Genomic DNA, 15,099 nt, shown 5'->3' on the forward strand with positions numbered 1-15,099 from the left:
CCTAATGAGACGCTCGGCTTCACAGGAAGCTGCAGAATCTCTGGTATTTCCACAAGAAACCAGAAAGCACAACAAGACTCATCAGCTACTCAGGTGTGATCATACCTGGTCTCTGATTGGCTCACACAAACACACACACACAAAATCAAATCAAGGAGGCAACATTTATGTCAGGTGGGGTCACGTCAGCCTGATGGATGCATCTAATAATCATTTATGACCCCCCCCCCCCCCCCCAGCTTCCTCTTATGTAATACAAAGTATGCTCTGGCTGATTAGCTTTTACTTTAACAGGCGCGGCTGTGGAATGCAGCGGTGGGAGGGGGGCCGATGGGGGGGGGGGGGCAGCCTCACGGAAGAGACGTAAAGGCGGAGAACACGGTGAAGAAGAAACAGCCGCATCCAGCCAAATGAAAGTGTGAGCTGAGCACTGAGTCCGGATCCGGATCCGGATCCGGATCTGGATCTGGACCACCTCCTCCGCCCCGACACACCGGCGGGTTGTTTGTGTGCAACAGTTGTGTGTTCACCTTCACACACGGCGCGTCAGACCTCATCAGCCCGCTGCAGGAGCTGCGGGAGCTGCGGGAGCTGCGGGAGCTGCAGGCGGCGCCGATTCAACCCCTTCCTCTTCACTTTGTCTCCGTTTAAACCGCAGAGCAAAAACAAAAAAAAGAAGAAGAAGAAAGTTTAGTGGCGGTGCTCCTACCTGATATTCCTCCGCCGATCACTATCGCATCGTAGGTGTTGCTGGGTGCAGTCATGGTGCCGTCTGCTCTGCCGTGTCCGCTCGCCGCTGAACGCAGGGCGCACAGAGGAGCGCATCTGTATTAAAAGGCTCCGGCCAGGCCCCCTCCCTGCAGGCTCCGCCCACCCATAGTAGAGCAGCGCACTGCCTTGTGGACGCGGAGGATTATAATGAGGTGCAATGAACCTGGAGGGACGAGTACTTTTTCCTTTTTTTAAAAACCTGATTTCCATGCAGCTCTGCAGAGTTCAGGGCGCGGACTTCGCTCCGGACTCAAGGTCTCCCTCTTATCACTGGAAGCTGCTGCATGTCGGCTGCGTGCACCGAGGGACCTAACTTTGATCAGCGGCTGTAAATCTTATAAATCATGACGCTATCGCCTCCATCTTCTTCTTCTCTGCCAGGAAAAGCCCCTGTGCGTCCCGGCGTCAGAGAACAGGCCAGCACAATAAAGATGGAGTGGATAAAGTTTCATAAGAAGAACATCTGCAAGTTTGATGCCAGAACAACAGGCATGACAGAATTATGTTACAGCCGCAGCCTCACACCCAATTCAACACAAATATAGTAATGATAGTAATAATAATAATGATAATGATAATGATGATATTGTCGCTTGGGAAACAAAATCTCTGCAATCTGATGGAAGATTCAATCTGGATTCATTTGATCTGTTCTATCTGATCTATATCTATTTCACAACAGAACACAGTCACTTGCTTTTACAGTCTGCAGACAATAAGTCAAAGGCTTTGCACTTGACTGACATTATTATTTTACAGTGTAACATCCTCCTGGACTGGATCCATGTCTGTATTCTTTAGTTTCTGTCGCCCTCCTGTGGTCGATCGGTCGGTCACAGGAGCTCATCTTTGCACGTGCATCTCTCACACAGCTGTTGTCATCCTGCTGGTTGGAGACAAAGCAGTGAGACAGTGCAGGATCAGGTGGGACAGCTAGGTCGATATAATTATCAAACGGAGACGTGTAAAGAGGCTGAGCTGCAGAGTCAGACCTGTGGGAGCTGTTGGAAACATTATAATACTTTATGATTTTATAAAAACGATTACCCTAAGGAAAAGAAACTCTACATGACCAGTCAGTGAACTCGTCATAAAAAAGGAACTGTCTACGTCTTGAAATAAACTTTGTCTGGTTGAGAAACCAGGTGTGGGTGATTAGGACAGGAACTATCAGAGAGGAGCAGAGTGACATTCTCTGATCCTCTCAGACACCGTAACTACACATGAATTATATCAGTAAGAATGTGAGGAAACTCCCATATGTTACATGTATATATATCCAGTTTGAACTTTGTATTCTGTGTTTAGTTTATTCGTTTCTTTTATGAGTTTATGTTTATACTTATTTGGCAAATGGCTGTAATGTATTGAGATGTATTCAAATATAGTTTCTGTGATGCACAAACATTAGAGATGTAAGTAATAAGATATCCACACATGATGAACACAGGCTCCCTTCACTCCCTGGACATGACCTGTTCCAACTCCTGCCTCTGGAGGGCGCCACAGAGCTCTGTACACCACACACCTGACTTTGCATTAAGAAGTGAGGAGATACATACATCTGAATATGGTTTCTGTTACATCATACATCATAATTTTATATTCTGTCTTTTTTGTTTGTGGGTAAGATTTTATTATGATTTCACAAACCAATATCAACCTTCATCACATACACAAGTCAACCGTGTCTTCATATACAGTTCATCGCTACGTAAAACAACATTTCATCCTCCAACAAATTGAAATTGAATCATTTTGATCATGACACGAAAAAAAATCTGTCCTCATCATTATTGTCCCGTGCTTGTTCAGATTATTACTTTAATGTTATGTGCTCAAATAAATAATGGCCATCCATCCATCTGTCTGTAGTGTTATAAGACGGTGCTGCTGTGTTATCAAGCCTACACCTCACATATATCACCTGTGCAGGCTGACAGCCGCTCCCATTGGCTGATGAGATAATGACGCAGAGGGAAACTGTTGGACAGGTGAGGGAGCACGACAGAGACGAGATGGAGGCTGCAGACGTCTCCATGACGACGTGTGTGGGAGGTGAAGTTTGGAGTCTAGAATAGCTACAGAGCGACATGAGAACACATAAAGGTGTCTGTATTCAGTTTGATCCAAGACTCAGCAGGACAGACGACAGAACACACAACAGAACACACAACACATGACAGAACACACAACAGAACACACAACACACGACAGAACACACAACAGAACACACGACAGAACACACAACAGAACACACAACACATGACAGAACACACAACAGAACACGCAACACAACACACGACAGAACACACAACAGAACACACAACACACGACAGAACACACAACAGAACACACGACAGAACACACAACAGAACACACAACACATGACAGAACACACAACAGAACACACAACATACAACAGAACACACGACACACAACAGAACACACAACACACAACAGAACACACGACAGAACACATGACAGAACACACGACGGAGCACAACACACGACACATGACAGAACACACGACGGAGCACAACACACGACACATGACAGAACCCACGACAGAACACACAGCAGAACACACAACAGGACACACAACACACGATAGAACACACGACACTCTACAGAACACACATCACATGACAGAACACACGACGGAGCACAACACACGACACATGACAGAACCCACGACAGAACACACAGCAGAACACACAACAGGACACACAACACACGATAGAACACACGACACTCTACAGAACACACATCACATGACAGAACACACGACGGAGCACAACACACGACACATGACAGAACCCACGACAGAACACACAGCAGAACACACAACAGGACACACAACACACGATAGAACACACGACACTCTACAGAACACACATCACATGACAGAACACACGACGGAGCACAACACACGACACATGACAGAACCCACGACAGAACACACAGCAGAACACACAACAGGACACACAACACACGATAGAACACACGACACTCTACAGAACACACATCACATGACAGAACACACGACGGAGCACAACACACGACACATGACAGAACCCACGACAGAACACACAGCAGAACACACAACAGGACACACAACACACGATAGAACACACGACACTCTACAGAACACACATCACATGACAGAACACCCAACAGAACACACAATACATGATAGAACACACAACACAACACACAACAGAACACACAACAGAGCACACAACACACGACACATGACAGAACACACGACAGAACACATGACAACACACAACAGAACACACAACAGAACACACAACAGAACACACAACACACGACAGAACATACAACAGAACACACGACAGAACACACAACAGAACACACAACACAACACACGACAGAACACACAACAGAACACACAACACACAACACATGACAGAACACACGACAGAACACAGGACAACACACAACAGAAGACAGAACATAACACACAACAGACCACACAACACACGACAGAACATACAACAGAACACACGACAGAACACACAACAGAACACACAACACAACACACGACAGAACACACAACAGAACACACAACACACAACACATGACAGAACACACGACAGAACACAGTGTGATGAGTGCGTGGAGACTGCACCTCTGTACCTGCTGTCTTTGTCCTCACTGTGTATAGACACAGGTATGAACCCCAGCTGCAGGTGTGTGGATCTGTCAGCAGAGGGCAGCAGCTGCCTGGACTTCACAGAGGCACTTTTCTATTTCTTCTAATAGGACTAATATATATATATATATATATATATAGGGTGAATAAAGACACTGATAATTATGAAGAAAATAAATAAATAAATAAAATATAAAAATCAATATCCTCAACCTGAAAAGTTTCAACAACAACAACAAAAAAACTTCATGCAGTGGAAAAAAAAATCAAGTCAGAAGAAGAGAAATGTGAACGGGGGGAAACGAGTGAGTAAGTGGTGTAAAATAAATATTTCCCTGCGGTTGCTGAGGTCCATAAAAACACTTTCCAACAGATCTGTTTGCTCCCAAACATTGTCAGCAAAACACACATCATGACCTACATTTTCCTAAAACCTGACACTGGAGCATAAACACACACCTCAACTTCAAACCCAGTCGCTCTGAACTCATACTCCTACTTTCCTCCTGCACTAAAATACATGTAGAATTTTCTCTGTTAATGTTTATTTATGGCTTTGTCATTTGTTATTGTAATTGTATAAATTTCTGTGTTTGATTTATTGGTAACCCTTTATTGTTTCTGTTTTATTGTTAGCTGTTGCTAACGTTAGCTATTTAGCAGCTTACAATACAAAAGGTGCAACGTCCTGTAAGCAGTTACTTCTTCAGTGACTGTATTGGAAAGTAACGAGACAGTCTGACCAGGTCGCGGCTAGCTGGTTGGCATGCTAACTTCAATAGAAGCAAACCATTAGGGTTTGAAAAAAATGTGTATGAGAGATTTTGTTTTCTCTGTCAACTTCATTTATTTCTGTGTTTGTCATTTGTAATTTGTATATTTATGTTTTTTATTTATTGGTAACCTTTTACTGTTTGTTCTTGACTGGTAAGTAAACAGCTGTTGCTAATGTTAGCTATGTAGCAGCTTTAGCCACCATTGCGTTCACAATACAAAAGGTTATAATACGTCCTCGGAGCAGCTACTTCTTCAGTGACTCGGTATCAGAAAGTGACAAGGCGGACTGACCAGGCTGCAGCTAGCTGGTTAGCATGCTAACTTCAGAGGAAGAAAAGACGTGATAGAAATAGAAGCCAAACAAAAGTGCTTGTTTCCACCTCTGGAGACAGATGTTGGTGAGTAAACAAATGAAGTTTGATGCTGAAGTCACAACATTACTTCTACACTGTCAAGTAAACAGCTGTTAATGCTAACGTTAGCTATGTAGCAATAGCAAAAACTTACATAGCTCCTTTAAGTAATTAAAAGTAATAAAGTATACATGTATTTAATAAATGATTGATAACACACTATAATGTCACTGTAAGCAGATAAAAGTGTTTAAAATGACTGTATGTAGAAGATTATTAACATCATTTTATCCCCTTCACTTACATTAAAGTCCTTTATGAAGAGGAGGAGAAACTGTTCTGATGCTCCAACGAACACTTGATTATTGCTTTAAGTCAGATTTGAAAAACAGTGAAGCCATAATCTAATTGTGTAAGAATTCCAGCACAACGGTCATCATCATCATCATCATCTTCGTGTTCATATTTTCTTGATGTGTTGACAGCTGGGTGAACGGTCACATGGCCGCCGTCCACGTCTGTTTCACGTCTGGCATTTTAATGGAATTCCAAACACACAGATGTGAGTTTCTCCTCCTTTAATAAGGAGGCACCTACAGTGCGGCGCAGTCCAATAAAACGCCTCCTTTTCTATGATTTTTATTAAACGCTTGGATGGTTGTGATTAGGATCACGGGGCGAATGTGGCTGTGTGTGTGACGGGTTATAAAAAGACCACATGTGCCTGCCTCACACCTGGAAATAGACCCAGATGAAAAACTGTATTTGATGATAGTTTTAGCTTCTTTAATTGGGACGTCTGGAACTCAGCGTCTCCTTCCTGTGTCTCTTCTAAAGGACACAGTCTCAGCTTGACAGCCCATTATCCCGCCCTCCTGCAATTCTGTCACACTGGTTCCCCGAATCATTAAACCTCCTGCTTCATGTCACCAAAATGCCTCCTCTCCACTAATGTGTGTGTGTGTGTGTGTTGATAAAGGAGAGACACAGTGAGAGGAGACAGCAGAGAAAGGCAGATTAATCTCCAGAGTCGAGGGGGAAAAGGATTTTATTAGGCTCACGTGTGAAGCAGCGGCCGTGCTGTCAGTTGTAGTCGGGATTGAAACGTCCGCAGAGCAGAGCAGCATCATGGGAGGGTAACGTTTCAGCTCCCAGCACAACAAAGACGTCTGTACAGGGTGTGTATACTGTGTGTGTGTGTGTGTGTGTGTGTGTGTGTGTGTGTGTGTGTGTGTGTGTGTGTGTGAGACAGATTTTTAATGGGACACTGAATTCATCCACACAGGGAGAGATCCAGATTTTCCTCTCCAGCGTCTCTGCAGACGATGTGTTCACTGTCCTGCTCCTGGAGGCTTCAGGCTCATTCACATCAAAACTCAACCTCCAGCTTCTTTTATATTTCTTAATTTTAATTTCATTAACGTTCAGCTTTCTTGTACTGAAGTCTTGTTAATGAGACGACTGTGGTTTCACAGCTGAGCTGCTTCACAATCTAAAACTCTATGGAAGCAAAGAAGTGTCCTGATCAGGCACCATGTTTTCGGGTTGTCCGTCCCATTCTTGTGAAGGCGATATCTCCGTAACACCTTGATGGAACTTTTTGAAATTTGGCACAAAAATTCACTTGGACTGAAGGATGAACTGATTAGAATTTGGTGGGAAAAGGTCAAAGTTAAAGGTCACTGTGACCTCACAAAACACATTTTCAGCCAAAATTCATTCACTAATTATGACACAATTTAACTCGAATGTCTATAAGGATAAAATGAAGAGATGACATTTTATATCCAAAAGGTCAAGGGTCAACTTCACTGTGACATCATAATGTTCTGTAAAAACACCTCTGGTCGTTATTTAATGCTGTAACTCAGGAAGGAGAGACTGTGTGACCTAAATGCGACTTTAAATTCAAAGTATTTACATTCTGTCATTACGTGTCTGTTGTTAGTGAGAGTCTGTTGTCCTGTGTGTGAGTTAAACTGCTCGGCCTCATGGTTCACTCTGGTTAAAGTTCCTGCTGTTACAGTCTGAACATGTCATACTGTTGCTGCTGATACTGATTACCTACTGATACTGATTAGTTATATTTTTGGGCATTTTTTTGCCTTTATTTTGATAGTTAGAGAGAGAGAGAGAGAGAGAGAGAGAGAGAGAGAGACTTCATGGTACGTGCTGATCGATTCCCTCAGGCTCAATTGATCATCCTCAGTGACCCAGATGTTCAGGTTTGAATTTTTCATCGTGAATTTTATTTTGGTGTTTATTTTATTTTGATGTAGTTTAAAGCAACTGTTATTTTATAATGAATTATTTATAATCTTATCATTATTATTATTATTATTATTATTATTATTATGTGCACCACTTGAAACAACCTTCAGGAAATTCCAACTAAGGGAATTTAAACCACATGAAGTCAGACAGATGGATTTCAAAGTAAAACACTTAAATACTATAAAAGTCTGTGGGAATTGAATTATTTGAATATTAAGAATTCAGAGGCGGTTTAATTAAAACAATGTAAAAAAGTAATGCGTTTCTTTGCTTCCATGAAGTTTTAATGAAAGAAGAAAGCACAGTTTGAACAATGGGTCTGAGTTCAGATGAACTGACAAACTCCTGGCACACACACACACGCACACACACACACGCACACACACATACACGCACACGCACACACAGAATGAGTTACAGCTGAGGTTGAAGTAGTCTTCGTGGTTGTGGAGGATGAGGAGAGGCTCGTCACAACACTGGACACGTGATTAGTAACAACACACCGGGCAGAAGCGGCAGTTTCTTGATAGGAGCTACAGATTCACTAAAGCTGACAGGAAACATCACAAAGACTCAAATAGAATAGTTTACATTTAAAATGAACGCTGACAACCTCGACAGTCTGGAGACACTCCGCCTCCACCTCCTCGGTCTTCCTCCGCCCTCAGCCCTGCTCTCACGCCGTCTGCCGCTTCATGTTTACGGTTCCCTCTCCTGCCAGCGCCGCTCGTGTTTTACACAGCCGGATGAAAGCCTGCGGGGAGTGTGTAAAAGATTATTGGGTGAATAATCGCAGCGCAGGTGCCCCTCTAAAGATCCACCACATGTGTGGGCCACCGCGTGGACCCGCCGGTTCTCGTCCTTTCCCACGTCGCTCTTTAACGAGGCGTGTTGTTCTGTTGTCGAATGCGTGGTGGGGTTTTTATGGAGCCGGGAGACGGGCTGTCGTCCTGCGCTCCGTGAAGCCTGTGTGTTATGAATTACGGCCCGTGATGAGCGCAGTGCGGAGGGTCTCCAGCCCCCCCCCCCCCCCCCCCCCCCCCCCGGGAGCAGCGGTTTGTGATGTCTGGCCTTGAGCTGCTGGAGAAAATATGCTTCTTATGATTTGTTGTGATTGAATGCACATCGTGGAGAGGGTATAGTATGTGGTGTGTGAGTCCCGGGGGCTGCGGGTCGGTTTTCAGGCCAGTGTGAGGGTGGTACGATCGCTCCAAACTGTCACTGCCAAGATAACAACAAGCATCTTGAGCTGCTGTCCTCTGGGGCAATTATCTGATCCAACAATCAACCGAAACGCTCTGGATAGCTTTAGATTAAGGGCCCGGGGCCAAGGAAAACGCTGGGTCTTGAGAGTCTGGAGGGTGTGGGAGGGGGCCGCTCGCCGCTCAGCTGCATTCCTCACAGTTGCAGGCGAGGATGTATCTGTAAGTGGCCGTGATGCGGGTCCCGCCGGCGCAGCGCAGCCTCACCGCCTTCAGCTTGGAGGTGTGTGGCCGGCAGCAGGAGCAGGTGCTCTTGAAGGGCTGCTTGAGCACGGAGCTGAAGGAGATGAGCGGGTCGGAGCGGGTGGTGTGGCTGCAGTGACCCTCGCAGCGCGCCAGCAGCACCATCTGGAAAGCAGAGCGTAAGAAAGCACAGATAAGTCATTCACGCATTTTGTTTTCCTCGACCTTCAGGGATGAGGAACGGGGTCTCCGGGTACAATGAGGCAGTGTTCGAGTCCCGTCTGTCTGGACTCCCGCCGTGTCTCCGACGTCTCGCAGCCTCGGCCTTGCACCTGCAAACTGAGAGATAGCAACAAGAGCAGTCACACATTCCTACACCTGCTGCAGCTCAGAGCTCAGGGTCACACACACACACACGCACGCACGCACGCGCACATGCACACGCACACACGAAACGCTGGCCTTATTAGTGTCGTGAGCGTCCGCCTGGCATTCCTCTGTGGGTCACTACATTCCCGCCACCTCCCTAAACAGACTCCTGTGTCATGTCTTTCTGTCAGCTGCTGTGTGTCGCCACCCGTGTACTCAGGAGTGTTGTCGCCACTTTAAGACCATTTGTCTTTGTCCGAGTCGAGGACCAGACTGTCAAACAGCAACAATTCCTCCTCTCGTGACACCTGGCGCATCCGTCTCAGGTACCCCCCCGTCTCGCTCCTGCCTCCTCCTCACTCCTCCCGCACCCCCCCTCCTCCTTCTAGTCCTGGTTGGATTAAAGTAAAATAAATGAATAAATAAATAAATGACTGTGGTGAACAACATCCATGTACTCAACATAAAACTGTTCCCCAGACTGAAACCTCTGAGTCCAACAGGTTTTCTGTATCAGTTAGCATGAGGGATAACCTGTTCATACCTGGGCTTAAAGCTTTAGACATGAGAACAGTTCATCATCTAATAACGCATCATTGTCCATATCAGTGCTGCAGATAACTTTACACATCTCTCTGTGTGTCAGCTCAACAAACTCCATCTGCTGATGCTGAAAGATTTCTGTCAAAAACCCAGAACTGTCAAAACTGAATCATTAGTGGCCAAAGAATCCCATAATGCAAAGTGATAACATCTTTCATTAGACCTCTTCCCATCTACATTCCCACTTCCCTCCACCCCTCCCTCCAGGGGGTAATCAACGCACAAATTAAGTCTCAAGCTCAAACTGAGATACTCTGATGACAGCCCTGAGGTTTTTCTTCCTTCACAACCACAGACGACTTTACAAACTGAGCTTCCATCCACCTGCTTTTATACATTTTCAAAAAAGAGAAAAAAGAGAAGAAAATATTGCAAACAAGGTTTTTGTGTATCAATAAAAAGAAAATGTGGCAAAGTGCAATGGAAACAAATCACGACGTACATGAAGCCTGTGTCTTTTAATAAACCATCTTCTTCTGCAGTAATTTAAAGCTCCATGTTTCTTCTTCTGTGTTTTATTTGAAGTGTTGATCCATCAGAAGATATAAAAACCATCTCAGTGTAGTTTTACATCTCCTCTCTCAGGCTTCTCTCTGGAGCTCTAGTAACAACAGGTCGGTGAGCCAATCAGAAGAGAGGAGGCTCTGAGCCTCTCTTCTGATTGGCTGACTGTTTTCTGAGTGATCCAATAAAAATATAGCAGATTTCAGGTAAAAACACTCAGAGAAACCAAATCCTGCAAGGTTTGGATGGTGGGTCCAGGTGGGCGGGGCTTGGTGACTGCTTTGTTGTGACATCACAAAGTTCCAGAAGTCCTGACGGCTGGTTTTAAGGCTCAGTTTCTGAATACAGGCTGTGTGCATTTCTCTGTGGACTGAGGCTTTGATACTTTCACAGTATTAATATAGAAGCTAGAGCTGATCTATAATCACACTACACATGGACACAGACCTTTACACTGGAGGAGCTATAAAGACACAAACTTTCTGTATCAACAAACCAACTCTAATATTTTCTTTTGCTGATTTTCTCAGAAATTGGTGAAAATTTTAGATCCATTTTGGATGGAAACTGAACTTTGTGTCCTTGTAAAATCAACTTTAAAATGGGGGAGAAAAACTCCAGAGCCACACTCTGTACCTCCTACCTCAACACACACACACACACACACACACACAGAGTGAGCGAGTCCCTGTGCAGGTGGATACTGAGGGAACCTGTGCGGCCTGAGGTGTAAACCAGCTGCTCGGCCTTCAGGCTTCCTGTCAGTTCTCCGTGTTCTGTAACAGGAAGCCCGGCTCCCGCTGTGAGCGTGTTCAGCCTCGCCTCAGCTGAGCTGCGGTTTGGACACCTGCTCCTCGCGCTCAGAGACAGAATATAAAAAAAAAAGACCAAAGAAGTGATGGCTCACGCTACAACAACGACTGCACCGCTGCACAACAACAAAAGGGAAGTGAGAACAGCGACAGCTCCTCTCACATGTTTGGCACGACGCACTGGATCATCAGTCTCTGTGCGGAAAGTGGCTCGGCCTCAGTCGTCTGACACTTCGGATAGAGACAGAACGAGCTCCACGTCATTAGCTAACTCTCCACTTGTCTTGTTCTGTCTTCAGCCCATCTCTGTCTCTCTCTCTCTCTCTCTCTCTCTCTCTCCTCAGCCCCTGGCAGAGGCAGCAGAGAGCAGGATGACAGGGAGAGGTCCACTTCAGCCAAAACTGAGTCCCAGCTGAGGTGCAGAATATGTCTGCAGCATGGCCCATGTCCAGCTTCACACACACACACACACACACACACACACACACACACACACACACATACATATATACATAAACACAGTCCCTGAGAAACGAAGCGTGACTCATCTAAATGACGAGTGATGGAGATAAAGAGGGAGAAGGAGATAGTGGACGGACCAAGTGGAGGAGGGGCAATGACAGTAGTAGGAGAGAAATGTGTGTGAGATAAATGAGTCTTCAGTTGGTGTTGGGGGAGTGTTTTTGGCCGGTGTTTGGGGGGTTTCTATGCTTTTTGATGGAGCTGTTTGTCTGATATCTGTAATGAATGAGTTCATTTATCAGACAGAACTGGCCGTGTTACCTTGAACAAGCAAATATGAGTGGGTGACCATAAGAGTGTGTGTGTGTGTGTGCGCGCGCACGTGTGTGGCTTCCTTACCTTGGAGTTGCACTTATAAATCGGGTGTGTGATGGTCTCCACAAAGTGGTGCCTCATGCACCGCTCGGGGTCGGAGTCTCCCAGGTGCGGGTGTGCGTTGTCGCTGGCCTTGTTGCTGCTGGCAGACTGGACCAGGCCCAGCAGGGGGCAGCACATCAGGACCAGCAGCAGGCCAGAGGGGGGGCCCACGGAGACTGAAGGTTTCATGATGATCGGGCCGCCCTGAGGCTCGATCCTCTGGGTCGTCCGACTCGTCGCGTCGTCTCTGTTACCGCCTGGGTTTCCGTCTCTCACAGTCTCTCACCTCAGTTGCGTTTGAGGCTCTCACGGAGAGGACAGCGTCTTCGTCTCTGTCAGTACAGCGGAGGCTCAAGGACGGCGAGCTGCGGGGGGGAGAGGTAGCAGGAGGGTCGGCTCGTCGGGCCGCTCCATCACCTGCTGTCTGGACCCACCGCAGTCTGGAAGGAGAAGACAAACAGGAAGTCATCAGTGGAAACATGAAGAGATAAAAACAATATTGTGTGTGTTTTGTCTATTAGTCATTTGTGCGTCCAAGGTAACGACTGTAGATCCTGTAGAAGAGATCACACACTCTCCTTCAGTGGATGAAACTACCTCCACACAAATTCCCACAGATATTTCTACCAGTTTTAGTGATTGACTGTTTGATGCATGTGTGTGTGTGTGTGTGTGTGTGTGTGTGTGTGTGTGTGTGTGTGTGTGTGTGTCTCCAGACTTGGCTGCTCACTTTGTCTCCTTTAGTCCACGGTTGCCCCTGTACACCCACACACTGCACACACACACATGTAGACACATAAGTCCTGGTGCTTTTATTACAGAGCAGAAACTTAAGCCGAGCACAAACAGCCTGCAGCCAGGCCCCTTCCTCTCCACACCAACCACTTTTTCATTAAAACTAATCGCTCTCCCAACAAGCCCTCTGCCAGCCCCGCAGAATATTTTAACATGTATTTATGTCAGTTTTTCTTTTTCCTTTCTCCAGCTTCATAGTTTTATTGTCCTCCTGACGACAGGGTTCGTGTTAGGAGGGAGCTCGGAGCTGGCCCACGGAGGTTCTCTAACAGGCAATGTGTTGTGAATTAGGCCGAGGTGTGTGTACACGCGGGGTCAGGGAGTGAGGAGGGAGCGTAATGAGGGAGGTTTTTATTTTTGTTGAATTATTATGATTGTTAACCTATAGTCCGTGTCTGTAAATGTATGTGTGTCCAGAAGTTTGTCTTGGGCAGCTCGACTGCTGGATTGGTTTGCACCAGCTACTCGTTACCAGGTCCTTCCCAAGCTCGTAAGCTTGATTTATTAGGAAACATCTGTCGCACTGTCCAATAAAAAGAAATGTAAATGCAAACAGGAAGTCTCTGTAGTATCACAAAGGGTAGAATAACTTATAAAAAGGACATTTTGGAGGGGTTAAAACACCAGAAGTTACCTGCCTGTACTTTGGGTCTCATTTCATTTAGTTCAGTTTGGCAAACATGGAGAAATATGTGTTTCTGTTCCTGCAGTTTAGCATGAGCAGATTATGCTAACCCACAGTAGCTGACATGTTTCAGTCATGTTTTGCATTTGTGTTGTTTCACTGAAATGTAAAATAAAAACTTCCGGGTTATTTAATTGTTAAATATCATTATTTATCTGTTGAAACCAGGTTAAGTTAGAACCTAAATGAGACAGCGATGTCTCGTCTATATGCGTCTTCAGTATGTTTGCACATGGCGGGTGGATGCACGGGTGTGGTAGTGAGGGGAACAGTGACCCAGGGGCCCGACTCGAGGAGGCCCCCAGAGAGTCTTCAAGTTAAAGATTGTGTTCATCTGACGTTTTGACATTTTTCCTTTTCAAACTATTTTTCTTGAATGTAAAACAACATTATTATATAGTGTTATAGTATTATATAACATTAGTTTTAAGATGCTTGTTTTTGATCAGTTTTATACATAAACTTTTTCTTTCTTTTTTTTTTTTTTTTACCATAAACCTGTTTTATACATAAAGGTTTATTTAGCACCAGGAAACAACTTTATTATTTCTCTTAATTATTAATTATTTTCAGTTTTAATACTGATGCTGCCTGTTTTGCAAATATTCCGATTGATCCTGAAGTTCAGGAAGTTTTATGAGTGATGATCTTTATGTCGAAACATTCTGGGCTGGTTCCTGTTAGAATTTAATTCATCATCATTCTGCCAATAAAACATTATTCCACTGAAGTCTTCTTTGCCTGTTTTCATTATGAAATACAGAGATGATTTCCTCGTGTATGGCCCTGATTAATGCATGAAAAGGAAACAGATATACTTTATGTTCAGGGTCCAGGTTTTTGTGCTCCACCCCTGGGTGGACGTGGAGCCAGTAGCCTCGTGCCCTCAGTAACTGCCCCTCTGAGCTGCAGTGAGTTAAAGCAGAACAAATGAACTAAACTTCACATTCCTGCAGAGCTCCCTCTCTAACATCCATCTCCTTCACTGTTTGACTCAACTACACTTTTCCCTCATTTCAACTGAAATCACAGAACACATCAAGTTCACTTGAAACCTTCATACACCCCCCCCCATCCCTCCGTCTTCCACCACATCCCACCCCCCCAAAAAATTCCAACCCCTGTATTTTTCTTTCTAAGGAGAATCATTTAA

The 15,099-nt window shown here is 45.1% G+C and overlaps 2 protein-coding genes across 2 annotated transcripts in view; both read right to left on the bottom strand.

The window, feature by feature from the left end:
* The window catches only part of maob (monoamine oxidase B), a 29,962-nt gene extending 29,172 nt beyond the window's left edge, over positions 1-790 (bottom strand). The window contains exon 1 of the mRNA XM_022767329.1: positions 710-790. Within this exon, the coding sequence (XP_022623050.1) occupies positions 710-764 (55 nt within the window). The 5' untranslated portion in view covers positions 765-790. The remainder of the gene's footprint in view (positions 1-709) is intronic.
* An 8,140-nt stretch (positions 791-8,930) lies between these two features.
* ndp (NDP, norrin cystine knot growth factor) lies at positions 8,931-12,655 on the bottom strand. The gene is made up of 2 exons (XM_022767324.1): positions 12,449-12,655; positions 8,931-9,464 (listed from the first exon to the last, which is right to left on the bottom strand). The coding sequence occupies exons 1-2, from the start codon at positions 12,653-12,655 to the stop codon at positions 9,240-9,242; spliced, it is 432 nt and encodes a 143-aa protein (XP_022623045.1). The 3' UTR covers positions 8,931-9,239.
* Positions 12,656-15,099: the final 2,444 nt, after the last annotated feature.

This window comes from Seriola dumerili, unplaced genomic scaffold (genome assembly GCF_002260705.1).
Source record: "Seriola dumerili isolate Sdu_G_001 unplaced genomic scaffold, Sdu_1.0 BDQW01001125.1, whole genome shotgun sequence".
Taxonomy (NCBI): Eukaryota; Metazoa; Chordata; class Actinopteri; order Carangiformes; family Carangidae; genus Seriola; species Seriola dumerili.